Below are 26,890 nucleotides of genomic sequence, written 5' to 3' on the forward strand. Positions count from 1 at the left end.
TATTTTAAAGTGCAGAATCTATGGTTTCTGTTTGTACAATTACTTAAGGACCACCCTGTAGATTCTAACTCGATGTATACTAAACTTACAGCAAACTTATAATATCAACAGCGGATCTACATTTTTCAACAGTTTATACAAATCTTTTACAAAAGAAATATAACTAATTTACGACTTATTATTATTCTTCTTCAACCCATTTCTGGCCATAGGCCTCTTCTATTTATTTCTCCACTGATTCATATATCATGCGTGACTCAAAATAGTAGTAGTTACTAGATTTTCAATTCCTTCAACAAGTGTATGAGTTGTAGATTTTTCCTATTGAAAACGAAATTGATTTTGGAATATTAAGGACTTTGAATTCAAATATAATACCATGCCAATATATATTTTAAAATATTTTCAAATCTTTAAGAAATAATAATTATTACGACAGCTATTGGTATGTAATTATTCAATTCCTAGCTTATGCTACCTTATGTATTCTTCAGAAATGATAAAAACGCACTTTTATCGGATTTTCTATTATATGTGTGAGTAACTATATCATATTCAAGTTATTGTCGTACGGTTGGACCATCCTCCATATTACCCGGAGTACCAGGATAGTTTCCAACCTCCGCTCCTGAGTAGGAACGAAGTTGAGTTGAACCATCCTCTAGTTACTCCAGGAGTTATGTATCCTCAACTTATACTTAGCGAGAGGTTAACAGGGGGCTCTTATGTCAACAAGGTGCTACCGGCAGTGTAGAATACTTTATCAGTTCGAATTTCTTACACTTGAATATATATATTTATTTTACATAAAATATTTGAAAATATTCTACGCACCGCAGACACCTCGAATATCATCGCCGGCTCCTCAAGCCTTCGACTCTTCGACTAGCCTGGATTGCGGAATAATTGTAAGCCCTTCGGGACTTTTATTTATTCTCGCAATCACGCTCAATAGCGAAGAGCTCACTTCGTAACGCCACCTCTCGTGAAATGGCCACCAATAAAGCCACCAGCTCGTTCACCGATTGAGGAGTAATTCCAAGTCCGCTCGGGCTTCTATTTACTCCTAATCGTCGATGGTCTATCCGAACACTGTGCAGAGAGCTATAGAACTTTCTTCTTGTAGTTCGATGAAATTTGGTATAGTTGAGAAATAAAAACGCAGAGGTTTCTTGAAGTGGGCTACTCAGCCAAAATAGGTCTTGACAGTATCAAGATTAAGACTAGCTTGATCCCGATCGGAAGGTACGCTGCTTTTTATGCATTTCTTGGTTGTATGTCTGCAGCGATCTTCCGTCGGAAGGCCAATACAATTGCAGTAAATAAGAACCCTAGTAATTTAATTGGTCGGCCAGACTGACAATCTTCGCTGTGATTCGTCCACTCTGGGGACATTATTTTACCCAACATTCATCAAATAAACCTAGTACCTATTGCAACACCAATAGATAAATTCAATATTTTGATTTTTCCACATTGAGTGGAAAACGAGAGTTAAAAATATCTAAAAAGAAGAAAAGTATATTAATTTTCATGCTTAATAAGAACTTTGAAAACTAATAAATTCCTGTTGTTTCCTCCACACTTGTAAAACACTGTAACAAAAATTGATACGCCTTTGTAGGTGTGATTAACTTAACAAGTAATATTATGATACGATTTTCGATGATACAGTCTATTAATGGGTGTGATAAATAGTACCGATGAACTACTAATAACAACTGCAGAATTATGTGGGCGGGTCGAGACAATTACAGAACAAGTATTCGTTGTTTGAAACTTTGAATTTGTTGACCGGTTGGGTTCGATTTTTTATTGGACGATATTAAAATGCAATATAAATGAGTCAATTTTTTTACATCTAAGTAAAAAGAAACTAGAAATAGGTACTAGTGTATTTAGTTATATTTTGATAAATTAATAAATATATATCTACATACATCTTGGTATTTTTGAATTATAAACAATTAAATACCGACCTAATAACGGCCCAGGTAAGGAATATTTGACTTTAGACGTAAATATTAAGGAAACGAAATAATAGAGAAAATTGGTGTAAAGTATATTTGATAACTTGATGTTTTCTTTATCAAAATAATTAATAAAAAAATGAAAAATGTGTTTTTATTCGACAAAAAAAGATGTTTTTACTAAAATGCAAAAAACTGTAATTGCGTCTTAAGTTGAAACATTAGTAGTAATTCCGGCCCTAATGGTGATTTAATTCCGACCTGTATATCAAAAGAATTTTCAAGTATGTTTTCAAAGTGGGTAAAAAATTAAAAAGCCGTGAAAACATAATTTTTATATAGAAGATGCATCTTCTTCTTCTTAGCCTTCTGTCGTCCATTTTTGGACATAGGCCTCTCCCAACTCCTTCCATCGGTCTCTATCCTGAGCAACATATTTCTAATTTGTTCCAGCTATTCTTTTAATGCCATCAACCCATCTCATCTGTGGTCTTCCTCTTGGTCGTGTACTGTCATAAGGTCTCCAATGTTATATTGTAGTATTCCAACGTTGGTCTTTTTGCTAGCAGTGTGGCCCGCGAAGCTCCATTTAAGTTTGGCAATTTTTGTTGTTATGTCCTGGACTTTTGTTTTGGATCTTACCCAGTCGTTCCTCTTTTTATCGGACGGTCGTATACCTAACATTGCTCTTTCCATGCTTCTTTCTGTTGTGGCTAGTTTATTCATGTCTGCCTTGGTTAGGGTCCAGGTTTGACATCCATATGTCGTGATAGGAAGGATGCATTGGTTGAACACTTTGCTCCTCAAGTATTGGGGTATTTTGCGATTCTTAAGTATCCAACTAAGTTTTCCAAATCCTGCCCATGCTAGTCTTGCTCTTTTAGTAATTTCCGCACTTTGGTTCTCTTTGTCAAGGTTCAGGATTTGGCCTAGGTAGATATATTAATGGATTTGTTCTATCTCACTGCCATTTATAGTTATACGTCTGGGATCATCTGTGTTTGTCATTATTTTTTTTTTCATATTCATTTTTAGGCCGACGTATTGGGAGCTGGCTGCTAATTCTCCCATCATAATTTACAGTTGCTCGAATGTCGAATGTGCTCGCTATAATCACTATGTCGTCAGCGAATCTGAGGTGGTTTAACTTGTTGCCATTAATGTTAATGCCATAGGTTGACCAATTTGTAGTTTTGAAGACGTCTTCTAGAGCTAGGTTGAAAAGCTTTGGCGATATTACGTCTCCTTGTCCCATGGGGATGGGATTTGTATTTTCGTCTAGTTGTACTATCATAGTTGCATTTTCATATATATTATGTATTAGTTGCCTATATCTCGAATCTATTCTACAATTATTAATAGCTTGTTCTATGGCCCACATCTCTATACTATCAAATGCCTTTTTATAATCGACGAAGGCAAGAAATACGGGTAGTTGGTATTCATTTGCCTTTTCTATCAATGTTCTCATTGTCAGCAGGTGGTCTGATGTACTATATCTTTTGCGGAAGTCAGCCTGTTCAACCGGTTGGCAATTGTCCATTTTGTAGGTTAACCGGTTGTTAATAATTCTCATAAATAGTTTGTATACTTGACTGAGCAACGATATAGGTCTATAATTCTGTAGATCACATTTGTCCATTTTTTGTGTACTGTACCAGTCACTGAACATCCTTATTTATAAAACTAAATAATGTAAACTAAATTGTAACATATAACTTTTACCGAGTTTTTACCCAGATATTTAGTGGCTCAAAACATGTACACCTAGACACTGATGATGGAATATGGATTCCAAAAACGTTTTTTCTTCATATCATAGTCCGTTTGGGTTTTTTAATTTATAGACCTTTTATAAAGGATTTTAACAAAAAGTTTTTTTTTTTTTTCAGATGTAAATTACCACATGAAACAGATAATTCTAGTTATCATTTAAATGACACGACGTTGTCTTTGTATTATCCGATAGATACTCTCCACAAAAAATACTCATCTTGCGAGATTTATGATACAAATAACAAAACAAAACCATGTGAATCTTATATTTTTGATCATGAAATATATGGATATACGTCTGTGATAGAGGTAAGTTTACTATAAACTTTGTTATTAAAAAATTACCTACCTAGAAGTATAACCATCCCGGTAGTCAATGTAAGAATACGGGAGCTTTATTCTCTCGCATTTCAGATATGAGCCCCCATTTTGGTGTATATAATGCCTTTTAATTGTAGATGTATGCTGCATATTCTGTCTGTCCAATCTCTGCCTTATTTTAGTCTGTTGTACTTCTTTCTATTACAAAGTTTGCATGTGCCTAATTCTACCAAAAAAGAATTTGTAAGCCTTGCCATTCATGTTACATTTAGAACTTCAAAAAGAAGATGGACGTAGCTAAAATGAAAATGTTACGGTGGATGCTGGGTAAGACTAGAATGAACAAAATCAGGACCGACGTGATTAGGGAAAGAGCAGGGGTGAATAAAGTCTCAAAAAACCTTTAAGAACAAAGACTGCAATGGTTTGGCCACGTCAGACAGAGAAACGAGAACTGCATAGGACGAAGGATAGAGCTTTTAGAAGTTGAGCAAAAAAGATAGAGGAAGACGGAGTAGAAGATGGAAGGACTGTGTGGTAGAGAACTTAAGAGAGAAAGATTTTAATGAAGAAGACATAATGGACTGAATTGAGTGGAGAAGAAAAATAAGTAACAGCGACCCCTGAAAAAGGTAAAAGCTGAGGAAGAAGACGTCTCACTTATCGTCGTTGAATAGGTTCGTGATGTAATTTTCCCATCCTTTCAGTTTGTCTTCTACTTCACATAAAACATCACGTTTATTGTGTAGTAGTATAATTTGTTTCGTATTGAAGATATCAACCGCTTCTTTCGTTTTTTATACATGTTAAGCGTGTCCTATTTTTGAGTTCTTTAATTTCATGGCATTATTTAGCTAGATGTTGACTCTGCGTCTCGTAGTTTACATCGAATTTCTTTTTGTATACTTTCATAAAGTTTTTTATTGTTTTTTGCTAGTCGCCGTTGTTCCATCAATTCCAATATATGTTCCTTTATCCAAGCCTTCTATTTTACCTTTGAACTGCCTTTTAAGTTCCTTTCAGAATTTCTTTAATGTTATTATAACACCTTTTGTTAGAAAATACGATTGTTACGGATACAATCCTCTTTTACTTCTTACAAAAATTCCATTTAAAATTCGTATACGTCATCTATTTTTCTGCTACATTGGTGCGTAAAATCTGTTGATAAATATTTAATATTAATTGAATAATATTTATTGCATTGATATTATACTTAACTTATTAATAATGCAACTAGAATAATCAATGATTAAAGAGCTTTAACTTTTACAGTATGGGCTAACGTGTAACTCGGCCTATTTAATAGCAACATCGAATTCTCTTTTTATGGTAGGTGTAATGCTTGGATCAATTTTATTTGGAGAAATGTCCGACAGGTTTGTACAAAATATTGATAAACCAAATTTGATTTAATTTTATTTTCGCTATTGTCTGCATTTTTATTTCTTTAGTTATAAGTTTTAAAAGTAGTCAAATGTTTGATTGTAAGTAAATTTATCATTATTTACGACACTTACGTGTTTGAAGCCTCCGTTTTTTATGCTTATCTATTCACAGCAATCTCACTATGTCACGATAGGTTTCTAAGGTTTTGTAGCATTTTATAAGAATATATAGATTTAAGTTGTGATTGTACCGGAATTTCTAAAAAAAATCTTGATAATATATATTTTTTATAAACCTTCAGGTATTTGGAACACACTCAATGTTTCCGTATCAGTTTCCGTAAATTACTAAACGTATGACTATTTTCTGAAAAATATGTTATTGGAAACGAGACAATTACTATATGCTAAAAAACGTGACTTGGATTAATGTAATATCGGGAGCAGAAAGATTTTCAAATTAGTAAATATTTCTCTTATTAGCCCTTTTGGAAGAGGTTATATTAAGGTCAGTCAGATAGCCAAGCGGGCTAGGCGGCCAATTCTCATTCGCTTTACTGTCGAATGGTTCAGTGGATGTGGGTTCGAGCCCCAGCTCGGTGTACAGAAACATAAAAAAGGCTAACGCAGCAGTTTAAAATTCTAGATGAATCTGCGGCTTAGACTAGAATATGCTGGTGTCTGATCGGCCTATGGTGGAGCAGTACGGCAAGAGATAAGGGCTGGCGGCTTGGTGATACTCCTCCATAGATCCCTACCGGAAGGGCGTGGCGCCTAAATACCGGTATATATATATATATATATATATATATATATATATATATATATATATATATATATATATATATATATATATATATATATTAAAATGGTTTGGAAGGTATCCGCTCAATTTTTTAATTTCTATAGATGTGAAAATTTCTATAGAGCTGGAAGAATGCTGATTATTAAGAATCGAACCAAATTAAACAGACGACAAGAAAGCTATGTTTCCTCTCCTCTGTCACTTCCCGTTTTTTTTTATGTTTTAGCTGTTTTAGCGAAAATCCTGGAGATTGTCCGCTAATATAACGATATGGTCCGCATACCTAATGTTGTTAATCGGTGTTCCAATAATCTTTATTCGAGCTGTTTCTGCCTCGAGAGCTCTTTTTCATGATTTCTTCAGAGTGTGTTGAACAATACTGGCGGCAATACACATTGTGATATAATAAAATAGTTTATTGGCATCAATATCACTAGAATTGTGGAATGCTACATTTTTCAGATTATAATAAATGCTTTGGCTAATTGTTTTTTTAATGATAATAATTTATAACACTATCTGTTTTAGGTACGGTCGTAAATTAACTTTCTTCGCATCACTTGTCCTTCAGTTGGCAGCTGGTTTATTGGCGTCGGTAGCACCAGAATTATGGACTTTTACATTTCTCAGACTTATTATCGGAGCGACTACTTCTGGAGTCTTTCTAGTGGCTTATGTTATAGGCCTTGAAATGGTAGGACCATCTAAAAGACCTATAGCTGGAACGGTTTGCCAAATGTTCTTCTCACTAGGATATATGTTGACAGCTGCGTTTGCGTATTACATAGATAATTGGAGATGGTTGCAATTTGCTTTGACTATACCTGGAGTTCTTTTCCTTGGATATTGGTGGTAAGTATAAATATCGTTGAATTTGCTGCAATTCATCGTCGTATCAATATTGACGTTGCTCCCACGATTGAAAGCATTCTTGGTGCCCGTTAATCACCACGGTCACAGCTTCCTACGTCGCTATAATGATTTTCTTTGAGATGCATCTTTATCTTATAAAATAAAATATACGGTGGGTGCGGCAATGCTGAAATACCTTTCTTCGGCAAAAACACTTGCGCAATGAATGGAAAATAAACCGGTTCTTTTAGTCAAAGATCCAGACATTATCATAGAATATGATATAGATAGATGTTATCGAAAAAAATACCATCAACATTGCCGTCAGTCATGACTAGTGACCTTCTCTCTTTCGCTGATAGCTCTCCGCTGCAGACTTTACGGGTCTCGGAGTCGTATTCAAATATCCAGGTTTTTTATATGTAAATATTCTTTACAATTTGGAAGTAAGATGGCTTTCAAAGGATAACGTCTTGAAATCAGTTTTTCAGTTAATAACAGAACTTTTGACGTATTTGAAAGATATTTATTCGGAATATGAAGATCTGTTTTCAAATTCTCTTTGACTTTTCAGGCTAGCTTTTCTTGCCGATAAATTTGAACACCTGAATATTTTGAATAGTGACTTGCAAGGCCATGTTGTTAATGTAAGCACTGTAACGGATAAGAATAACTAATAATCACTGTAACAGATAATAATATTTTAACCCCGACTTCCCCATTTTCGCAATTAAGAACATAATCCATTTTATTCAAAAAAACTTCTTTTTATAATTTCCGTTTTGTTACATCTTGTAAAATAGATTTATTTTATTTTATTTTTTTAATTTTAATCAACCTATTCTGGTTCCGCCACTGGTAATTAACGTCATCTAGCTGCCGACCGAGAATCATTTCATCAGCTTGTCAATATGACGATAGCCAACGCTTGAATACAAGCACGGCACACAAAGAAGAAGAAGGGTCGGTTGTTCGAACGCTAATCAAAACTCAAATATTTAATTAAAATCAAATACCTCACATTTTGGGGTCATGTTGACTGATTTATTTTATTCAATTTTATTTTTTTGCGTTTTAATTTAAAATAAACCGTAATTAAACTCTTTCTGATATTAATTTCATGTTTTATTTACAAATCAATAATAATAAACAATTTTTAATAATTTTGACAGCCGCTATGACGTATTTACTTGTAATTAAATATTTGATGACAATCAAGTTTTGATTAGCATTCGAACAACCGGCCCTTAGACGAATTTACACGAGGTAAAAATGTGCGTTTACACGAGGTAAAAATTCAAAAAATCGGCTGCTATTTATAAATATTTATGTAAGGGCACAGAATAATAAAACAATCAGAATCCCACTCTGCTTATCAAGATAAGTACGCACATCTCGTTCGCACAGACGGAATCAGCCATGTTTTAAACGGAACCAGTGTTCAGTGAAATTTTATCTGGTGTGCATTAAAATGTTCAGTGGTAGCGTGTGTTATAAATTTAAATATATTATTGATAATATATATATATATATATATATATATATATATATATATATATATATTTATATATATATATATATATATATAATATAAATTTTTTATTATTTTTTACAATTTAATATTAAATTGATTTTTAAAATTACTGATTTATATATTTTAAAATGGAAAATAGTCGTACTCGAGTATACAACTTTAATAAAAGTGGAAAATTTTGTTTAAAATCATCTCAGCTACATTTTTTATTTGAAACATTTGTTTGTACGGCGTACAGGTTCTTGGCAAATCGATTTTTTTGAGTTTTTACCCCTCTGATTGATTGATGATTTTTAGGGATCAAATCTATGATGACTGGACCAATTTTATTTTATTCTAATTTACTTTTAGGTTGATTCCAGAATCAGCTCGGTGGCTTCTAACGAAAAATCGCACTGAAGAAGCTAAAAAACTTATTCAAGAAGCAGCTAAATACAATAAAGTAGAAATTTCTGACGAAACACTCAATGAGCTTCTATTAACATCCCAAGAGACTAATAATTCTAATAAAGGCACCAACACGTCTGTGCTGGATGTATTTAAATACCCCAATATGAGAAAGAAATCTCTTATTATATTTTTTGACTGGTAAGTATTAGTATAGTTGTGGTAAGAAATATATTAAAACGCAGATTTTGAGAGTTCTGCTTTAAGTTATAGTGCGGCGGCTGGTTGTTTTGGTAATTAAATATGGTATATATCATATATTGTGGTTTTTAATAGTTTCATCCGAGCCGAATTTCTTCTATAGATTTTCGTACACATTGAAATATACTTGGTGTTTTTCAGCATTTAAATGCATTATTCGAATCTTCTTTGCGGGTACTTTTTTTGGGAACTACATTCACACTGGCACTGGCACTTTCTGCAAATCAGTGTTGTTATCGTACATAATATTTTCAACTACATTATCCCACGGACGCCACATCACTATTCAAGGTAATTAAATTTCAGCAGACATCGCTCTAGACTCTAACTAACTGCTTGTCACTATCCAAAATGATTAAATTTCATCAGACAACGCTCCACACTCTATAAACGAACTGCTTTCCAACTAAAACACTTCGCACAGGTATCCGGTCAGTTCTAAAAAAGAGGGTATCAAACAGCGTCGCAATTAAATCGTACTATAAAATTTTACCGCGACTATACTTGAATATTTTGTGTTATATCCTTTTGAGATATAAACACTTTGGTTTGTTTATGTCAACTGAAGGATTGGGAATGTGCTCCGGAACTCTTTCGGAATTTGCTTGTGAATTGTTATTATTAGTGCTCTTACGCAAATAAGCGTGTTCTGCAATTACGGATGGATCAAATGGGACAATACCAGTAGCTATAAATGCAAGTAAAGTTCGTAGTGAAGTGAGCGACAATATATATGGCTGAAATACTTGGAAACTATGATCTTAAGAATGGCAGATTAAATGATAAGATAGGGTAAGGTGGTCTGTGCAAAAATTCACGTAGCTGGGGCTATTCAAGAAAAAATATAAGCTAGAACTAGAATAATGGTGGACAATATAAGTTTACACTCGCTTAATGGGATGTTGACAAACAACTGCAGTAGTAATATACTGCAGTGAGACATGGACAATGACAAAGGGAATAAAATTACTGGAGAACTAGGAAAGGAATGTTCTAAAGAAGATATATGAGGGAATAGTAAAAGACACCCTATGGCTGAAAAAACGGCGAGTTGAACGAATGGGCAGTCCCATTTTATTTATGTGCCCGTTAAAGCGACAATTGGATCTAATAAAACTAATGCATACTAGTAATAAGCATTCGTTGATTTTCTATATGCTTTTAAAAAATATTCAATTGTACAAACTATACGATTTTTTCACGTCCTACTGATTTTGTACGTTTTTAATGATTATTATTGATCATCATTATCATATCCTTCTGCGTCTAAAATTGGACATATGCCTTCCCTAATTTTTTCCAGTTCTGTCTGTCTTGAGCTTCTTGCAGCCAATTTCCATTGATTCTTTTGACGTCGTCTGTCCATCGTGTAGGTGGTCTACCTCTGATTCTTCTGTCAGCTCGTGGTCTCCAAACTGTAATTTTTTGTGTCCATCGTCCGTCATTCATTCTGGCCACATGACCCGCCTAGTTCCACTTCAGCGGATCTGGGCGGAGTGGCACTGAAGTGAAAGCTGAAGTGGATTAATATTTATACTAATAATTTAATTTTTTATTTCTAGTAGATATAACAACTCTTTAAAAATGTATAAATTTTAGGTTTGCGAATAACTTGACATATTATGGTTTGTCTTGGAATACGAATAATTTAGGAGGAGATCCTTATTTAAATTTTGTGATATCTGGAGCTGTGGAAATACCGGGATACTCATTATTACTTCTCTTCTTAAACAAGTGGGGTAGAAGAAATTTAATGTGTTCTTGTATGATGATAACAGGAGGATGTCTACTTCTTACTATGCTGGTTCCGGCTGGTAAGTAATGCGGATGTATCTGAAAATTGATATCGATCAACTTCATTGAGTTGTGAGACACTATATCTCGCCGTTCTATTCATCGACCGACTCGATTCGCTCGCGAGTTCCATTTTAAAGCCACATATCTACTTTGAATGTTATACAGCCGTGTAAACAATATTCATAAATAATTTAAACTTGTTTCTTTTATTGCTCCAAATATATAGCAGCTATTCTGCCTTAAACTAGAATTATTATACTAGTACGAGAATGATTACACATGGAAATTACACAAGCACAAATTTTTTTTTTCATGAAAAATGTTTTAAGCTTAATAGGTGTCTTATAGTAAATGGGGTGTGTTGATCACGAATCTGTGCTTACTTTTTTTTAAACACGTCAGGTTTTCAAGTAAAATGTGTTTGACATTTTTCATTGAAACTGACAAAAATACTGAGAAAATATTTATTGGAACTAATTTTACTGGAAAGTTACACTGCAAAATTGAGTTGTTCATAAAAAATGCACTATAATATTTGTTAGACAATGGTATTTTTGTTTTAAATAAAAGTTTTCTGTTTTTCCATGAAAACTGCGTTTTGTGGATTTCTTATTGTGGATTTTTGTGAGCGAATCCCTCTTCTAGGTCCAGCAGTTATCAGCCGTCATTCTTGTATCTCATCTTCCTTGGTAACGTCTCTCCATCTCCTTTGTGTCTTGATGGAACATCTCTCCCTGTTCCTAGCCGACAGCTCCAAGATTTTCGGGAAAATAGTCAACGTGGGAATCCAGAAATTGCGTTTGACGCTCATATTGCATCCCAGTAGAGGGCAAATGAGAGTTCTAGCCGCACCGTTCGTATACCCCCCACCACCGACTCCCCCACCATTATTATACCCCCCTCCAATGGTAAGGTAAGGGGTGAGAGTTCTAGCCGCACCGTCCGTATACCCCCCACCATTGACCCCCACCATTTTGTATACCCCCCACCATACCTCACACCCCCCACCACTGACGAGGTCAACGACCGGTCAAGGTCAAAGGGTCAACGACCGGTCAAGGGGTCAATAGCCGGTCAAGGGGTCAATAACCGGTCAAGAGGTCAACGACCGGTCAAGGGGTCAATGAACGGTCAGGGGGTCAATAAACGGTCAGGGGGTCAACGACCGGTCATGGGGTCAATGAACGGTCAATGTTAACGGTCAAGGGGTTAATAAACGGTCAATAAACATTCAATGGCCGTTACACACGAACGAGTAAAATATACATTACCAGTGAAAGGTATTTAAAAACATTGTTTTGAAAACATTAGTAATAGATAACTTTGTTTTCATAAGGTAAAAACAAGAAGTAAATTATTCATATTTATTTTATGTAATACATTTATGACATTGGTATTTGTATGGTAGGTAAGTGTTAAATAGCGAGATTGGATAGTGCTCCAAACAAGGTAGCTTCATTTGGATGACTTCATTACGTCGAATATGTGGTGGAAGTTCATTCCATTTATCCAATAGATCAAACCCATCAACATGATCCAGAAGGTACCACGCCGGAAATCGTTCTAACTCTTGTTTGTTAAATAAACAAAAATCTTTACGGCGAAGATAATGATCCGTTATCACTTGTTCTAATAAAGGATCGTGTTGAATAAGATTTAGAATACAAATATAGCAGTCGCTGACGGAAGGTGGGTACATCACTCCATCAAAGGTGGAAGGCCAATGATTATAACAGCGAGTAATTTTCGTTAGAATATGTGAATCATTTTTCATTTCATCTGGCAGTTTATGTTTAATATCTCGTAACTCTGATGCTTTCATATACCGGAGATATTGTAATGGAAAATCCCGTAATTCTTCGAAAGAAAATACACTCAACGGAACAGCAGGAAAGTGTTTACTGTAAGAAGTCATGTTGAATACTGTTTGATTGCATGTAAAATATTACCGCAAGAATAACTGGTTATACTTTCCACTCACAGATACCTCCCTCTTACTGATAACCCACTGAGACCCCCCACTTACTAGACATAAATGATATAAGGTAGGGTGACCTGTGTATCGAGTTAGTAAACATGTCTCAATACGACTTTAGTGATAACACACCCGTTCAAAAATATCGGGTAGAGAATAAAAAAGATGTAATAATAGGAGAAAAAAGTTTTCAGTTAAACAGATCGAAAAGCAAATTTGTGTCTATTGGGTTAAAGTACGGTGCGGAGTGTACACCAGTGATATCACTATACGGAAATCAAGGACAACGAGTAGTATTCACGGAAGAAGATTGGAAAGAATTTTTATACTACCAAGGAGTAATTACTAATTATCTGTACACGGTAGAAAGCAGTGAGTCTATAAGAAGAAAAAGCTATAGTATAGAATTTGAAAAGGTACTGGAAGCGAAAGTAATAAAGATATCACAAAGTAACTCCTACATTTATTTAGGGTATGAAACCATCTGTAAATTATGGGAGGTGTTACCGCTTATACAACATCATATTAACCATTTGAAACAAGGAAATTTCTCGGAATATTTAAAGAGTATATATCCACGATTACAAAACAACAAAGGTGATTTTTATGAAAACGTGTTAAGAAGTGTCAACGCAAACACTCAAGTTTGCTTTGAAGATATAAGTAATATTTTGGAATTGGTGTACGTGTATCCAGAAGCATTAAAAGATGTCTGCACAAACGGGAAAAAGAGTAACTTTTAATGATCATCTTAACAAAACACATGTTCTACGAGTTTGGAACCACGCATATCGTCAAGCACGACAAAGGTACTGGGAAATATTTGTAATAGATTCAATAAGGTTTAAAAAACGAATCGAAGAAACTTCGAAAATATTATCTCCGATTTTAAATATAAATCATAGAATGTTTGTATACAATAGTAGGTTTAAATAAATATTAAATCACAAAAGTTTTTTATTTTAAAAATTTATTAAATAAAAAATGTTTAACATATTTTATAATTACATTTAAAAGTAAAAAAGTAACACAAATAACTAAATACCAGGATAAACAAATATTTGATAGATATTCCCCACCAACTTGAGTAGCACCAGAAGAGATGTAGAGCTGACGCCATTCTGTTTCATCATTAAGGTAATTGGGAAAAGGTAATCGTAGTTTGTATACTGTACTGTTATATGGTATATAAGCGAATCTAAGATCTACTCCATTTAGCTTATAAAGACTCATGTTAGTCCACTGCGATGGCCAACTATCATTTTTTATTCCATTTCTATCAAAACATATATGAATATCGTTTACAGCATAAGGTTGGTAAATATAAAGTACTCCCTGCAAAACAGCATGTAAAATAAGTAGACCTGCTCCAGGCATTATTTTATCGCGAACTAAATTCTGTTAGATAAATTTTCTATATTTATACAACATTATTTTTACTAATCCACGAGTTGTGACTTTTATCTAATCCCAACCATTTAACATAAACTTGGTTAGCTTTGCGTTTTAATATCCGTTCCACAAGATAGACGTCTGAAAATTTAACTTTTTGAAGTTCTTCGGTGTAAAATGCCCCATTAATTTCCTCTTGTTTAGAATCCTCGAGTAAGTAGGTAGTTGGATTGGTTAACTGAACTTTTTTAATCTTAAATATTTCAGTACTCCAAGATGGTGTATATCCTTTAGCAAATGCGTGGCGATATTTACTTATACGAACATAATCCCCTCTTTGAAATTTTGGTTTACGTTTATCAACGGTTTTTAACCAGTTGTAAGCAATTATCTGCTTTGCATTTCGATTAGTTACTTTACTTGGGATGACACCCGTAGTTGAATGTTTGGTGTTATTGTACTGTTCAACGATCGATGGTAGTATGTTAACCCATTTATAAGAACCTTGCAAACTAAATTGTTTCCACAACTTTGACTTAAGAGTTCGTATCACACGTTCAGCAATACTTGCTTTTAAATTAGAATATGTGCTGTAATGATTTATACCATAAGATGACATTAGGTTTTTAAAGTGGGAATTATAAAATTCAGTCCCATTATCTGTTTGTAAATGTTTAGGAATTTTAGGCATTTGAGATAAAATTTTCTTCATACAATTGGTAACTTCAGACCCCGTTTTTCTTTTAATCGGTGACGCCCAAACATATTTACTAAATGCATTTATGACAATAAGAATATAGTTATATCCGCTGTTGTATTTAACAAAAGGAGTCATAACAGCTAAATCTGCTTGACACAAATCATGCAAACCTTTAATAATAACATGCCTCCGTTTAAAGTTTTTTTTTGCGGGTTTATGAAGTTCATTAACGACTTGTTCTTTGGGGTTAGACATTTTTTTCTAGTGGACACTGAAGAGTAATATGGACAAAAACGTTAGGATTCGTATCAAGTTTAAACGAAAGTTTATCACCTTTCTTTACATGTAAACCAGGTAATTCATGATATTTATACTCTATCGAATTTATTAAAACTAATCCATTAAAACTGTAATGTTGTACTGTTTCAATTTTAGCGTTTACAGAAAATACATACGACGTCCCTCCATGATCCAACACATAAAAGTCCTTGTTTAAACTTGTTTTTTCTTCTCCTTTTAAAGCTATTATACATTTGGTGTGGTAAGAAGATGGATCACAAATAAAATATAGTGGATTTGTAGAATTACCGTGAGATTTTAAATCAGTTAGAAAATGATTGCCAAATTTATTAATGGGCATTATTATTGAATTATACCACCTTCTCGAAGTTCCTCGATAATGGAAATGATTTCGTTACCGTGACCGTTATTTCCCGCAGATTGTGATGCTAGAAGTAGTCGAAGTCTATCTATTATCTCATTAAAATTGTCAAAGTATTTATACTCAGTTGGTTTCGTAGTGTATTGTTTTGTTAGTAAAGCACCACCTTTTTTACCAGTAAATTGTTTGGCTCGATTTCTAGTTGTCGCACCAAGACTTGAAGGTAAAGAAGTTAATCTTTGTCTGTGAGGTTGGGGTCTAGTTTCCAATACTGGCTTAATAATAAAATAATATTTATCTTTTATTTTAGATTCCATTTTTCTAATTGGTAATTCAGGATTATTGTTTCTATGAAGAGCATTGGTTCGTCGTAAAATATCCACGTATTCGTTAACATCCCCCTGTTTAAAACTAACAGGGTTTGCCTTAAACATTAATTCATAGAGACCTTGTGTCCCTATGTACTTAACTCCTTTTATAATCATATCCGAACCGTCAAAATCAATATTTGAATCACCGATTGAAAATTTTTCGTTAGCTAAATCGTGATACACTCCTAATATATGATCAAATTTACCTTTTGTATCCTCTATATTAGCTTTTACGTACTCCCGAGGTAAAGGTTCAGTGAATTGCTCATAGTACTCACCCATTACGTCAGGATTATTAACCATATTGTTAAACTCTAATACAGTTTCTTCAAAAAATCGATTTATATCTTCACTACTATTACCTCTTACACGTTGTGATGTAAATGTATCTTCTGCACTATCTTCTCCAAGTCGTGATTCAAATGTTTCTTCGATCCCGCTAGGTGGGATAAAAGAAAGTTCTCCAAAGTTGGTAGATGTTTTAGATGAAGAAGAACGTTTATTTGGTGATGAAGTCGCAAGTTGATATAAACTAAGATTTGGTGTGCTTAATCGACGAGGATTAGACTTGGGAGATCCTAATTTAGGTGATTTAGGTAGTTTAAGTGGGACAGATTCTTGTTTTATATTACTTGTAGGTTCTTGTTTTACATTACTTGTAGGTTCTAATTTTAACAACAACTCCTTGAGAGGTTTTGTTATGGGTTGATAATTTTTTTCTAACTGACTCTGAGACTTGATAATATCACTTTTTAAACTACGATATTTTCGTTTTAATGCTTGGCGGGTTTTTAACAGTTGTTTAGCGATTCGAGTATCCATTTTTACTAACACTAAAAAGGTGTACTTCTTCTTTTATATATGTACAAATGTATCAAACCCTTTGCGATATTTTCCTGAAGATAACAAACAATCCTTATCAATCACTACAAATCCATATTTATCTTTCCAACAAAAAGAACAAAAATCTTTAAATTGTTGAAAACTCATATCAATATTGACATGGTCGTCATATATGTGTTTTAAATTCGTCATATCTTGTTGAAAAATGACTAAAAGATTGGCATTATCCCGCACTAACTGTTTTGGTATAGCGCTATAAGTTTGACACAAGTAAAAACAGTCGGTAAATTTATGTCTACCAAAACAAAAATAACTTTGAATAAGTTTTTGATCACACGAAGCAACATCATCAAAGATTATTATTGAATGATTTTTAATATCTTCTGGAGTAGGTATGTTTGCAGAATCACCATATTCTTCATACCCAATCTCAGACATCGGTTTAATTAAGTTACGTAGGTATATATATTTTGGTTGGTGAAGTGATTTAGAATAAACATATATGTTTTGAAATCTTAAACCATTAGGATGCTCAATCAACGATAATAATGTATTAGTCTTACCACATCCACTTGGTCCAATAATAAGACACCGTTTTGAATCACCACCAAATAAATTACCGTGTTTTTTTATTTTATTATCTTGTGCAACTATATCATGGTTTGTAATAGGTAGCGACAGTTGTTGTTTTTCAATCTTCATTGTATCTGGGAATGATGTGAGTATATATAGGGTATCAGATTATATATAAAAGAAAGTATAATGAGGCGAAAAAGGATTAGTAGACATCGAACAGTTGAAAGAAGAGGTTGCGGATTATTAAATTCCGTCATCAATACACTACCAGTCGAGGTACACATTCCAGGTTATTCGTATTGTGGGCCGGGGACTAAGCTAGAAAAAAGACTTGCACTTGGTAATTCAGGAATAAATTTATTAGATAAAGCCTGTAAAGAACACGACATCGCATATTCCCTACATAAAGAACTTAGTAAAAGGCACGAAGCTGATAAAATATTAGAGAACAAAGCTTGGGATCGAGTAAAATCCAAGGACGCTACATTTGGTGAAAAAGCAGCAGCTTGGTTAGTTACAACGACGATGAAGGGTAAACGTAAATTGGGGATGGGGTTACGTAAGATTAGACGTCGGTTAAATAAAAAAGGTGGATCCCTTAAAAGAAAAAGAATAAATTTGAAAAAACGTATTATTAAAACCCCCAAAAAAGGAGGTTTTCTACCTTTATTATTACCGTTAATCGGAGCTTTAAGTGCGGTTGGGGGTGGAACTGCATCCATTATGAAGGCTATTAACGATGCAAAAACCAACCGTGAACAAATAGCTGAACAAAAACGTCATAATCTTGCTATGGAGAAAGGAGGTAAAGGGTTATACTTAAAACCTGCTAAAGGGTATGGGATGTATTTAAAACCATATTCAAAAAACTAATATTCCCCCATCATCCGTTAACAGATGTTGATTTAAAAAAATATGTAAAATTATTAAAAATCCCGCATTTTAGAGATGTATTCATGAGAGATACCTTACCAAGTAAAATTCAAAAATATGAAAGCGGTATTATAAATATGGATTTAAATAAAGGTAAAGGCACGCACTGGACAGCTTATACGAAAGAGAACAACAATATAATATATTTTGATTCTTATGGTGATTTATCACCACCACATAATGTAATCAAATACTTTAAAACTGGTGGTCCTGTAAATATAAATTATAATTATAAAAGGTTCCAACATCATTCTTACAATTGCGGTCAATTGGCATTACAGTTTCTATATAACCATTATAATAAGGATGTGTGAATCAGTCTAAACAATAGAACCGTTCAGCAAATATGTCGTATAATTTCACCCTGACCGGGAAGTCGTGTATTTTAAGTTATAATTTTAATCCTCCCATTTACCTGGATGAAAGTCTTGAATATGAAGTTGGTTTAACGAACTTTTATTCTTTTAATTCCATACCCAACATTGATGAATCTAATAATGTATTTCTCTTTGGTCGCGGTAACATTTTTTATACAACTGTTATCCCACTGGGCTCGTATGAATTGGAAGATATAATTCAGCTTTTAACGGGGTTGATGAAAAAAAGAGATAAAGATGCTTATATAGATATTATTCCAGATAAAAACACATCTAAAGTATCTATTAAAAGTAATTGTTCACTACATTTCGGTATTAAAAACTCTATAGGTAAAATTTTTGGGTTTAAGAAAAGAGAACTGGAAGCAAATAAAATTCATGTTTCTGATGAGCCAGTAAATATTTCAGTGACAAATGCAATCTGTGTTGATTGCAATATCGCTTCAGGCTCGTATTTAAATGGAGACCCGGTTCATATAATCTACCAATTTTTTCCAACCGTACCTAGTGGGTATAAAATAGTCGAGTCACCTCAAAATATTTTATATTACCCCATCAGCGTTAAGACAATCAACAACATTAGTGTAAAAATTGTTGATCAAAACGGTAAACTACTTAATTTTCGACAAGAAGAGATAACTATTAATTTACATTTACGACAGCGATTATAATGGTTCTAAACTTTTCCCGTCAACAACCCGATTACATAAAAAACTATAAAAGAACCGCCAAGAAACAAAAATTAAACAGTTTAAAAAAAACGATTGGAATATTAACACCATCTAATCGCTTATTATTAAAAAATCTTGGTTTTAAACTTTTAGTGTGATGGAAGTGTTACAAGTAACGGGTCAACCTTATAACGATACAACTATACAGGAATATCAATTTCACAGCTATTCACCATACATTCCCGGAAAGTTGAACTATAACGACGAGATAAAAATTCCCATATATGACCTTGACACATATACGCTCCCTTCAACATCATACTTAGATATAGAAGGAAAGCTACTCACCCACGACGATAAGGAACCAACAAAACTTAAATTTATAAATAACGCTATTTCTTTTTTATTTCGAGAGCTACGATATGAGTTAAATGGAGTTATTATAGACTCTGTTCGAGAGGTTGGACTGGTATCAACGATTAAAAATTATTTAAGTCTTAACGAAAACGAAAGTATTCTGTTCCAAAATGCTGGATGGTTTCCAAAAGCAGGAGATGAAAAAATAATAGTGGACGCCCATGGAAACTTTAACGTGTGTATCCCATTACGATTATTATCAGGATTTTTTGAAGATTTTAGAAAAATTATTATGAATGTAAAGCAGGAGCTTATTTTAATACGATCGAATGATGATGTGGACTCTGTTGTGAGTATAGACGACAGCGAACGACCTAAAGTTGAAATTACAAAATTACAATGGAATGTTGCCCATGTTAGCCCAAGCATGCGTGAACAACTACGATTGAATGGCATAGCTCATAAAAATATTGAGCTACCAATTAAATTCCGTTCGTGGCAAATGATTGAATATCCATCATTAAATAATACAACACGACATACGTGGGCGGTAAAAACTAGTACTAACATTGAGACACCGAGACATATCATTATCGCATTCCAAAAAGGAAGAAAATCCAAAATTACTAAAGATATGAGCAAATTTGACCATAACGACCTCAAAAATATAAAGGTATTTTTAAATTCTGAAAGATACCCTTATAATGACTTACACATTGATTTTGACACCAACAAGTTCGCTCAAATTTATGAGATGTTTGGAAGTTTTCAGACAAGTTATTATAATTTAAGTTTAAACCAACCGATATTTAGTCCTCAAGATTTTAAAACTAAAACACCACTCATACATATAGATTGCTCTAGGCAGAAAGAAGTGATCCAAAATGGGTCCATTGTTCTACGTATCGAATTTGAAACAAATACACCTTCAACACCTGATGTATCAGCATATTGTTTAATTTTACATGAGAAGGAATTTACATATAATCCATTAACAAAAATAGTAAAGCAGTATTAATACGCATGCGTTATAACTGTATATTAATTAATAGTAATAATTAAAAACGTTAGTTCATGATGAAACGTTTACACGAAAACACAATAGACAACTTTATAGATAATTTAAAAAAACTTAAAAAACAAATTCAGCAGTACGAGGCTTTTAAAGAGGTTATACAAAAATTTAAACAATTGCAAATATGAAACTTGTTATTGACATCCAAGGTTTTAAAATTGAGAATAATAGGTTTATTTGTAAAGAATTGGCGTGTTATTCAGGAGATAAATGTGTAGTATATATATTTAAACCACCTTTCCCATTACGAATGTTACCTCCTAATTTAATTCAGCAAGCGACATGGTTAAGCAAACACCACCACTGCATCTCTTGGAGTGAAGGTTATACCCCCTTATACGAATTAAAAAAAATTATAAAGGAATTAACAGACAAAGCTGAAATTGTTTATGTAAAAGGAATGGAAAAAGCGAATTACATAAGAAAATATTCTTCCACACCTGTAATTGAAGTAGGTGAATTTCCACCACTACCAGTATCGGAAGCAAAATGTTTTTACCACTCTAAACAGAAATGTATATGCGCCCTTTCAAATGTATTTTTTATTTATGAAAATTTTGTAATGGAGTAAATTTGAATAAAAACATTATATTTTTTACTTTTTTATTTTTTGATTCAAACTACAATAATAAGTTTTGTCTATAACCTACTTACAGAACCTAAACAACCTTCACATTTGAAGGGGTGTTGATACCCCTTAAACTGCAACCTTTTCAAAATCCTTGGTGGTAGCAGGTCTTCTATTGGTTTAAGAGATTCCAATTGTTGGTATTGGACAAGTTTTTGAAGAACGGTGTCGAAAGTTGACGTCTTTTTTAAGAATTGGTCCACCCACAACCAAACGTCGGAAAATTTGAAAATTCTTTCCAAAGCTATGTCTAATAGATAACGCTTCGTCAGGTATTCGTTAACGAACACACGTAATTTTATGGGTAGGCACACATTATCAAACATGTTGTTTTGACCCAGTTCACAAAGTGTCTCCACCCAACAGTATACACAAATTTTATTCATTTTTTTTTTGTTAGTATAATATTCAATAGATGTTAAATTAGGTGTTGATTTTTCACTAAGTAATTTCACTTTATCCATAGTAATTTTAATACTTTCTTGAAACATGATTATAGTCTAAACTGATTTTGGAATTACATCAACGAAGTTATATACCATCGACCCCCACTAAACCATATCGAAACCGGTTTTAAAGCTTGTGTCGCTAATATCCCCACCTTTATTTGTTACCAATAATATATCCAACTCTATAATAAGTAGTACAAAAATATTTTATAATTTATTACAAATTATATATAAAAAGATAGAATTACATTTCATCAGTCTTGCAAACCGACATGTAGAATGCTTTATGCACTCATCAATAGGTATATCGTATGGCTCCCATTTGTGTATTTCGACCTTACAGTAGAAACGACTTCGACATTCCCTATATGCTAGAACCCTGCTTTGCTTAACAACACGAGTTAACTGCACCTTTTCAATATTTAAAGGACGGTAAACGATCTTAAAACAGATGTATACTACCAAAGTTACCATCGTCAAAACACATTTTTAATTAAAATATATATAAAAATATTTTAATTATTTATTAACAAAATAAAAAAATTAATTATACATATTATTAAAATATATGGTATTACATTGTTAAAACTTCGTTGAACACATTTTTTTTTTGAACTTCGATATTTTGTCGCCAACATTTTTGCAAAAAAACAGTCGCTGTACTTTAAATGTTCTTCAATTGGTATATCGGAAGGTTCCCATTTATATATTTCAGTATTGCAGTAGAAACATCGAACTACATCACTAACTCCTGTATAGTAAAACCCAGCTTTGCTTAACAACAGGGGTTCAACTGCACCCTTCCAATATTTAAAAGAAAGTAAACGGTCTTCAAATTGCCGCCCAGTACGAGATATACTATCATCGTTACCGTCGTCAAGACACATATTTGACTAATAAGTTAGTTCGGAAAATAATCTATATATGTAAACTTATATTGGAGGGAGGTATAAGCTTGAAATTTTTAAACAATTATCACATTAATAACACTAATTGTGCTATAAAAAATTTATATTAACAAAAAAACTGACAAAAAGATACAAAACCAATAAGACCTTGACCGTTTGTTCACATTTGTTACCCACGTTCATAGGATAAAAAGAATAAAACCTTGACCGGTTATTCACCTATCTTTGTTTGAACCGGTTTGGTGACCGCATATTCACCTTTTCTTGTCTATGGTCGGACTATAGAATAAAAAGAAAAAATCCAACAAGACCTTGACGGGGCAATTACCCCCATTGTTGTTAAACCTGTTTAGCTCAGTCTTAAAGATGCTACTTTCGGTTGAGTTCTATCCAAAAATGTTTGTTAGACAGTAAGCCTTACACATTCAAACATGGAAGTTGGTTCTCCAAGTATCATTGTAGATAGTGGTGTATGTGACTCTAGTACAGATTGGGATAATTGCTGTACTATTAGTGAAGATGGCCCATGCGATTCTACTACGAATTGTAATTTATCTGTATGGAGTTCGTCAACACTCGAGCTGTCAGAGGACTTATCTTCTTTGTCGGAGAGGGACATGTCTGATGTAGAGAATGACAGTTTATTGTATAGTGACGTGGAATTTGAGGATGTATCGGAAAATGATGTGTTTTTGGAACCTGTGATAGCACCACCCGAACTGATTGAGGATGTATCGGAAAATAATATGTTTTGCGGACCAGAGATAACACCATTCAAACTAATTAATGAACCGATAATTATCTATTAATCATTTAAATATTAGTACTTTATTATGGTAATATATTTGTAATTCAATTATGTTGCAAATCCTTATTAGTTATTTTTGTACTCAAATTCTATACTTATAACCATATACTTACCATGAAGTTTTATTGAAATCTCTTTTTAATAACTGTATTTAAAAATTTAAAATAAATGTCTTAATGCTTTTCTGTTTTTTCCTTTATTACATACAAAAACAAAATACATGCTTATAACAACAAATCTACTAAGTTATAAATTAGAGCTGGAGGGTTAGATAATAGAACAAGTGATGAGGATTTACTATCTAGGCGTCGCACTATCTAGCTATGGAAAGCTTAAAACAGAAGTGGAAGATCAAGTTAATAGAGCAGAGCGGCAGGTCACCTGAATGAAGCAATATGGAGAAAAAAAATATCAGGAAAGAAATGAAAGGTAGGATTTACAAAACAGTCATCAGGTCAATAATGACATACGCAATAGAAACACAACCTGACACAGCGAGAACAAAAAGAATGTTAGAAACAGCAGAAATGAAAACCCTCAGAAAAATCGATGGTAGGGTACTATGGGATAGAGCTAGAAGTCTAAATCTTGAAAAGAATGCTAGAAACAGCATAGATAAAAACCCTCAGAAAAATCGATGGTAAGACACTATGAGAGAGAGCTGGAAGTACAGATATACTACGTAGATGTACGGTGGAGAACATTAAGAAATAGGGGAGAAATAAAAGAGTAGAATGAAATAATTATATGAGTCTAATAACAACAAATAGAGTAGTAAAGATGGTAAGAGACTGTCACCTAATGGGTGGGGTGATTAACGGAAAGACCATGAAAACGATGGAGCGACAACTTACTGGAGGACCATTTAAAAACGAATAGAGTCATATCTACACGAAATAAAGAAGAAAATATAGAAACAACAATTTTTAGATGTTTTTTAACGATATAGAAAATCACAATGAAAAATATGTATACACAAAATGAAGAAGAAGAAAATATAAAAACAACAATTTTTAGATATTTTTTATTAAAAAATAAACAATATATACAAATATAAACATAATTAAAAGTAAACTATATATACTTATATACACAAAATAAAGAAGAAGAAAATATAAAAACAACAATTTTTACATATTTTTTATTCAAAATGAAACAATATATTTATATAAATATCTAAACACAATTAAAAATAAACTATATAGACTATATATACCTATATACACAACTAAAACTAAATATTATATACAAAATAGACTAAAACTAAATTTAATTGACAGGGTCGTCGGGATGGGATCTGTAACAAAGAAATAGCAGAATGTAAAACTACATAAAATATCATAATGATGTATAAAATTAAAGGCGACACTTAATGAAGAAAAAATTAAAATTTCACAATAGAGAATAAACTAAATTTTCGTTGTAAAAATTCATGGAAAACTGTTTTATTATAATCCTAAAGAAGGAGAGGTTGGTGTACAAAATTAAAGGTGGTACTTAATGAAGAATAAATTAAAATTCTGTAATAAATAATAAATTAAATTTTCGCTTGTAAAAATTTGTGAAAAACTGTTTTAATTATGATCGTAAAAAGTAAAAGTTAAGGTAAAAAATTGGATTACTCACGGTTTACTCATCCCCCAGCAGCGCAGGAAATCACCACCAGCATTTTCGTTGAAAAAGTCTGTAACAAACAAAAAACATTATCAGTATTGTGTAATTATTATTAATAACATTACGTAAATTTTGTTAGTAAAATAGTTGCAACATATTGTAATAAAAATTCTTACCTTGAGAATCCGTTCTTACAGTATTGGCCAGGAAAGTTTTGGTGTTTTTTATGTCTTGAGACAATCGAATTTGTTCTTCATGGAAAGCCACCATAATTTTTTCAGCATATGCTAAAATATTTTCGGTGGCTTTCTTAAGCAGATCACTATTTTTTAGACTTTCATTCAAACTTTCCTGGAGACGTTCCGCATGCTGCTCCAGAGCCGACACAACTCCCCCCTTGTAATTTTCGCAAAACGCCTGATGGTGAGTTTCTACTTTGTTTGGGATTTGTAGGGCGCTTGCGGCTACATTAATCAATGACGGCTCTGAAGTCGATAATAATTTTTTTTCCCATACTTGGGTTTCCGTCAACGGTTTCTCTCTTGGTGGTGATTCCCTATCGGATACTTCTATTATATCTTCGATAGAGGGTAAGTTTTCATCTGGAAGTGTTTCCTCTTCAAAGTCGGAAATATCGCTATAGTTCGCAGCCTTTTCGGCGGCATGTAAAATTTGATCTGTCTCGACAATCGCCGCGGAGTGCACCATTTTCTTCGAATTGTTCTTTTTATTCAAATTTATTTTATAAATTAAGCGTTGCGCTTCGCTTATTTTTTTCGCGCCGACGAAAACCACACTTTCTTCTGAAGGTGCACGGCGACGGCACGGCGACGCGATTGAAAATCGACTTTTACACACCGACGACGGCGAGACTGAAGATGACTGCGGTTTTGCAAACTCCGGTACACTTTCAAACAAAATTCTTTTCTTCGCCAACAACCCCGGCTCGCGACGCGCAGAACGTTGTTCGGTTTTCATTGTGAACAGAAGAGACTATTTGAAATTGCATAACTTAAACGGGGTTATATACAACAAACCGAACCCAAGCCAAGCAACGCGAAATGGTGGGTAAAACAGGATCTACACTTGCTGTAACAAAGAAAGGTGAATACTCGAAGGCGATGTAAGCTCTCGCAAATGAAGAATACTCTTCCATGACCTCTACATAGACAACAAAGAAAGGGTATTGACCGGCTATAGTTGAGTTTATGTCTGCACAGCTTTGCACTTATTGTTGGTTTGCACATCAGTTTTTTTTAATTTTTTTTTTTTTTTTTTTTTTTTTTTTTTTTTTTTTTTTTTTTAATTTTTTTTTTTTTTTTTTTTTTCATTTTTTATATTTTTTTATTTTTGAGGTTTTTTTTTTTTTCTTTATTTTTAGTCCTACACCCACCTTCCAACCACTCTAATGAAAGGTCTTGACGCCAGGGATACGAATATGTTATTACTTTGAGAAAAACT

General features: G+C 33.2%; 2 protein-coding genes across 4 annotated transcripts in view; one reads left to right on the forward strand and one right to left on the reverse strand.

The window, feature by feature from the left end:
• LOC140435073 (organic cation transporter protein-like) overlaps positions 1–26,890 on the forward strand; it is a 129,950-nt gene that overhangs the window by 90,474 nt on the left and 12,586 nt on the right. For all 3 annotated transcript variants that reach the window (XM_072523767.1, XM_072523770.1, XM_072523768.1), the window contains exons 3-7: positions 3,863–4,055; positions 5,343–5,446; positions 6,789–7,112; positions 8,998–9,234; positions 10,894–11,108. In XM_072523767.1, the coding sequence (XP_072379868.1) occupies positions 3,863–4,055; positions 5,343–5,446; positions 6,789–7,112; positions 8,998–9,234; positions 10,894–11,108 (1,073 nt within the window). The remainder of the gene's footprint in view (positions 1–3,862; positions 4,056–5,342; positions 5,447–6,788; positions 7,113–8,997; positions 9,235–10,893; positions 11,109–26,890) is intronic.
• LOC140435074 (uncharacterized) lies at positions 23,614–26,687 on the reverse strand. Its single transcript, XM_072523771.1, has 3 exons — positions 25,606–26,687; positions 25,442–25,499; positions 23,614–25,112 (listed from the first exon to the last, which is right to left on the reverse strand). Exons 1-3 carry the CDS (start codon positions 26,405–26,407, stop codon positions 25,085–25,087), a joined length of 888 nt encoding a protein of 295 aa, XP_072379872.1. The 5' UTR covers positions 26,408–26,687; the 3' UTR covers positions 23,614–25,084.

The sequence above is a fragment of the Diabrotica undecimpunctata genome, chromosome 2 (assembly GCF_040954645.1).
Source record: "Diabrotica undecimpunctata isolate CICGRU chromosome 2, icDiaUnde3, whole genome shotgun sequence".
In the NCBI taxonomy this organism is placed as follows: Eukaryota; Metazoa; Arthropoda; class Insecta; order Coleoptera; family Chrysomelidae; genus Diabrotica; species Diabrotica undecimpunctata.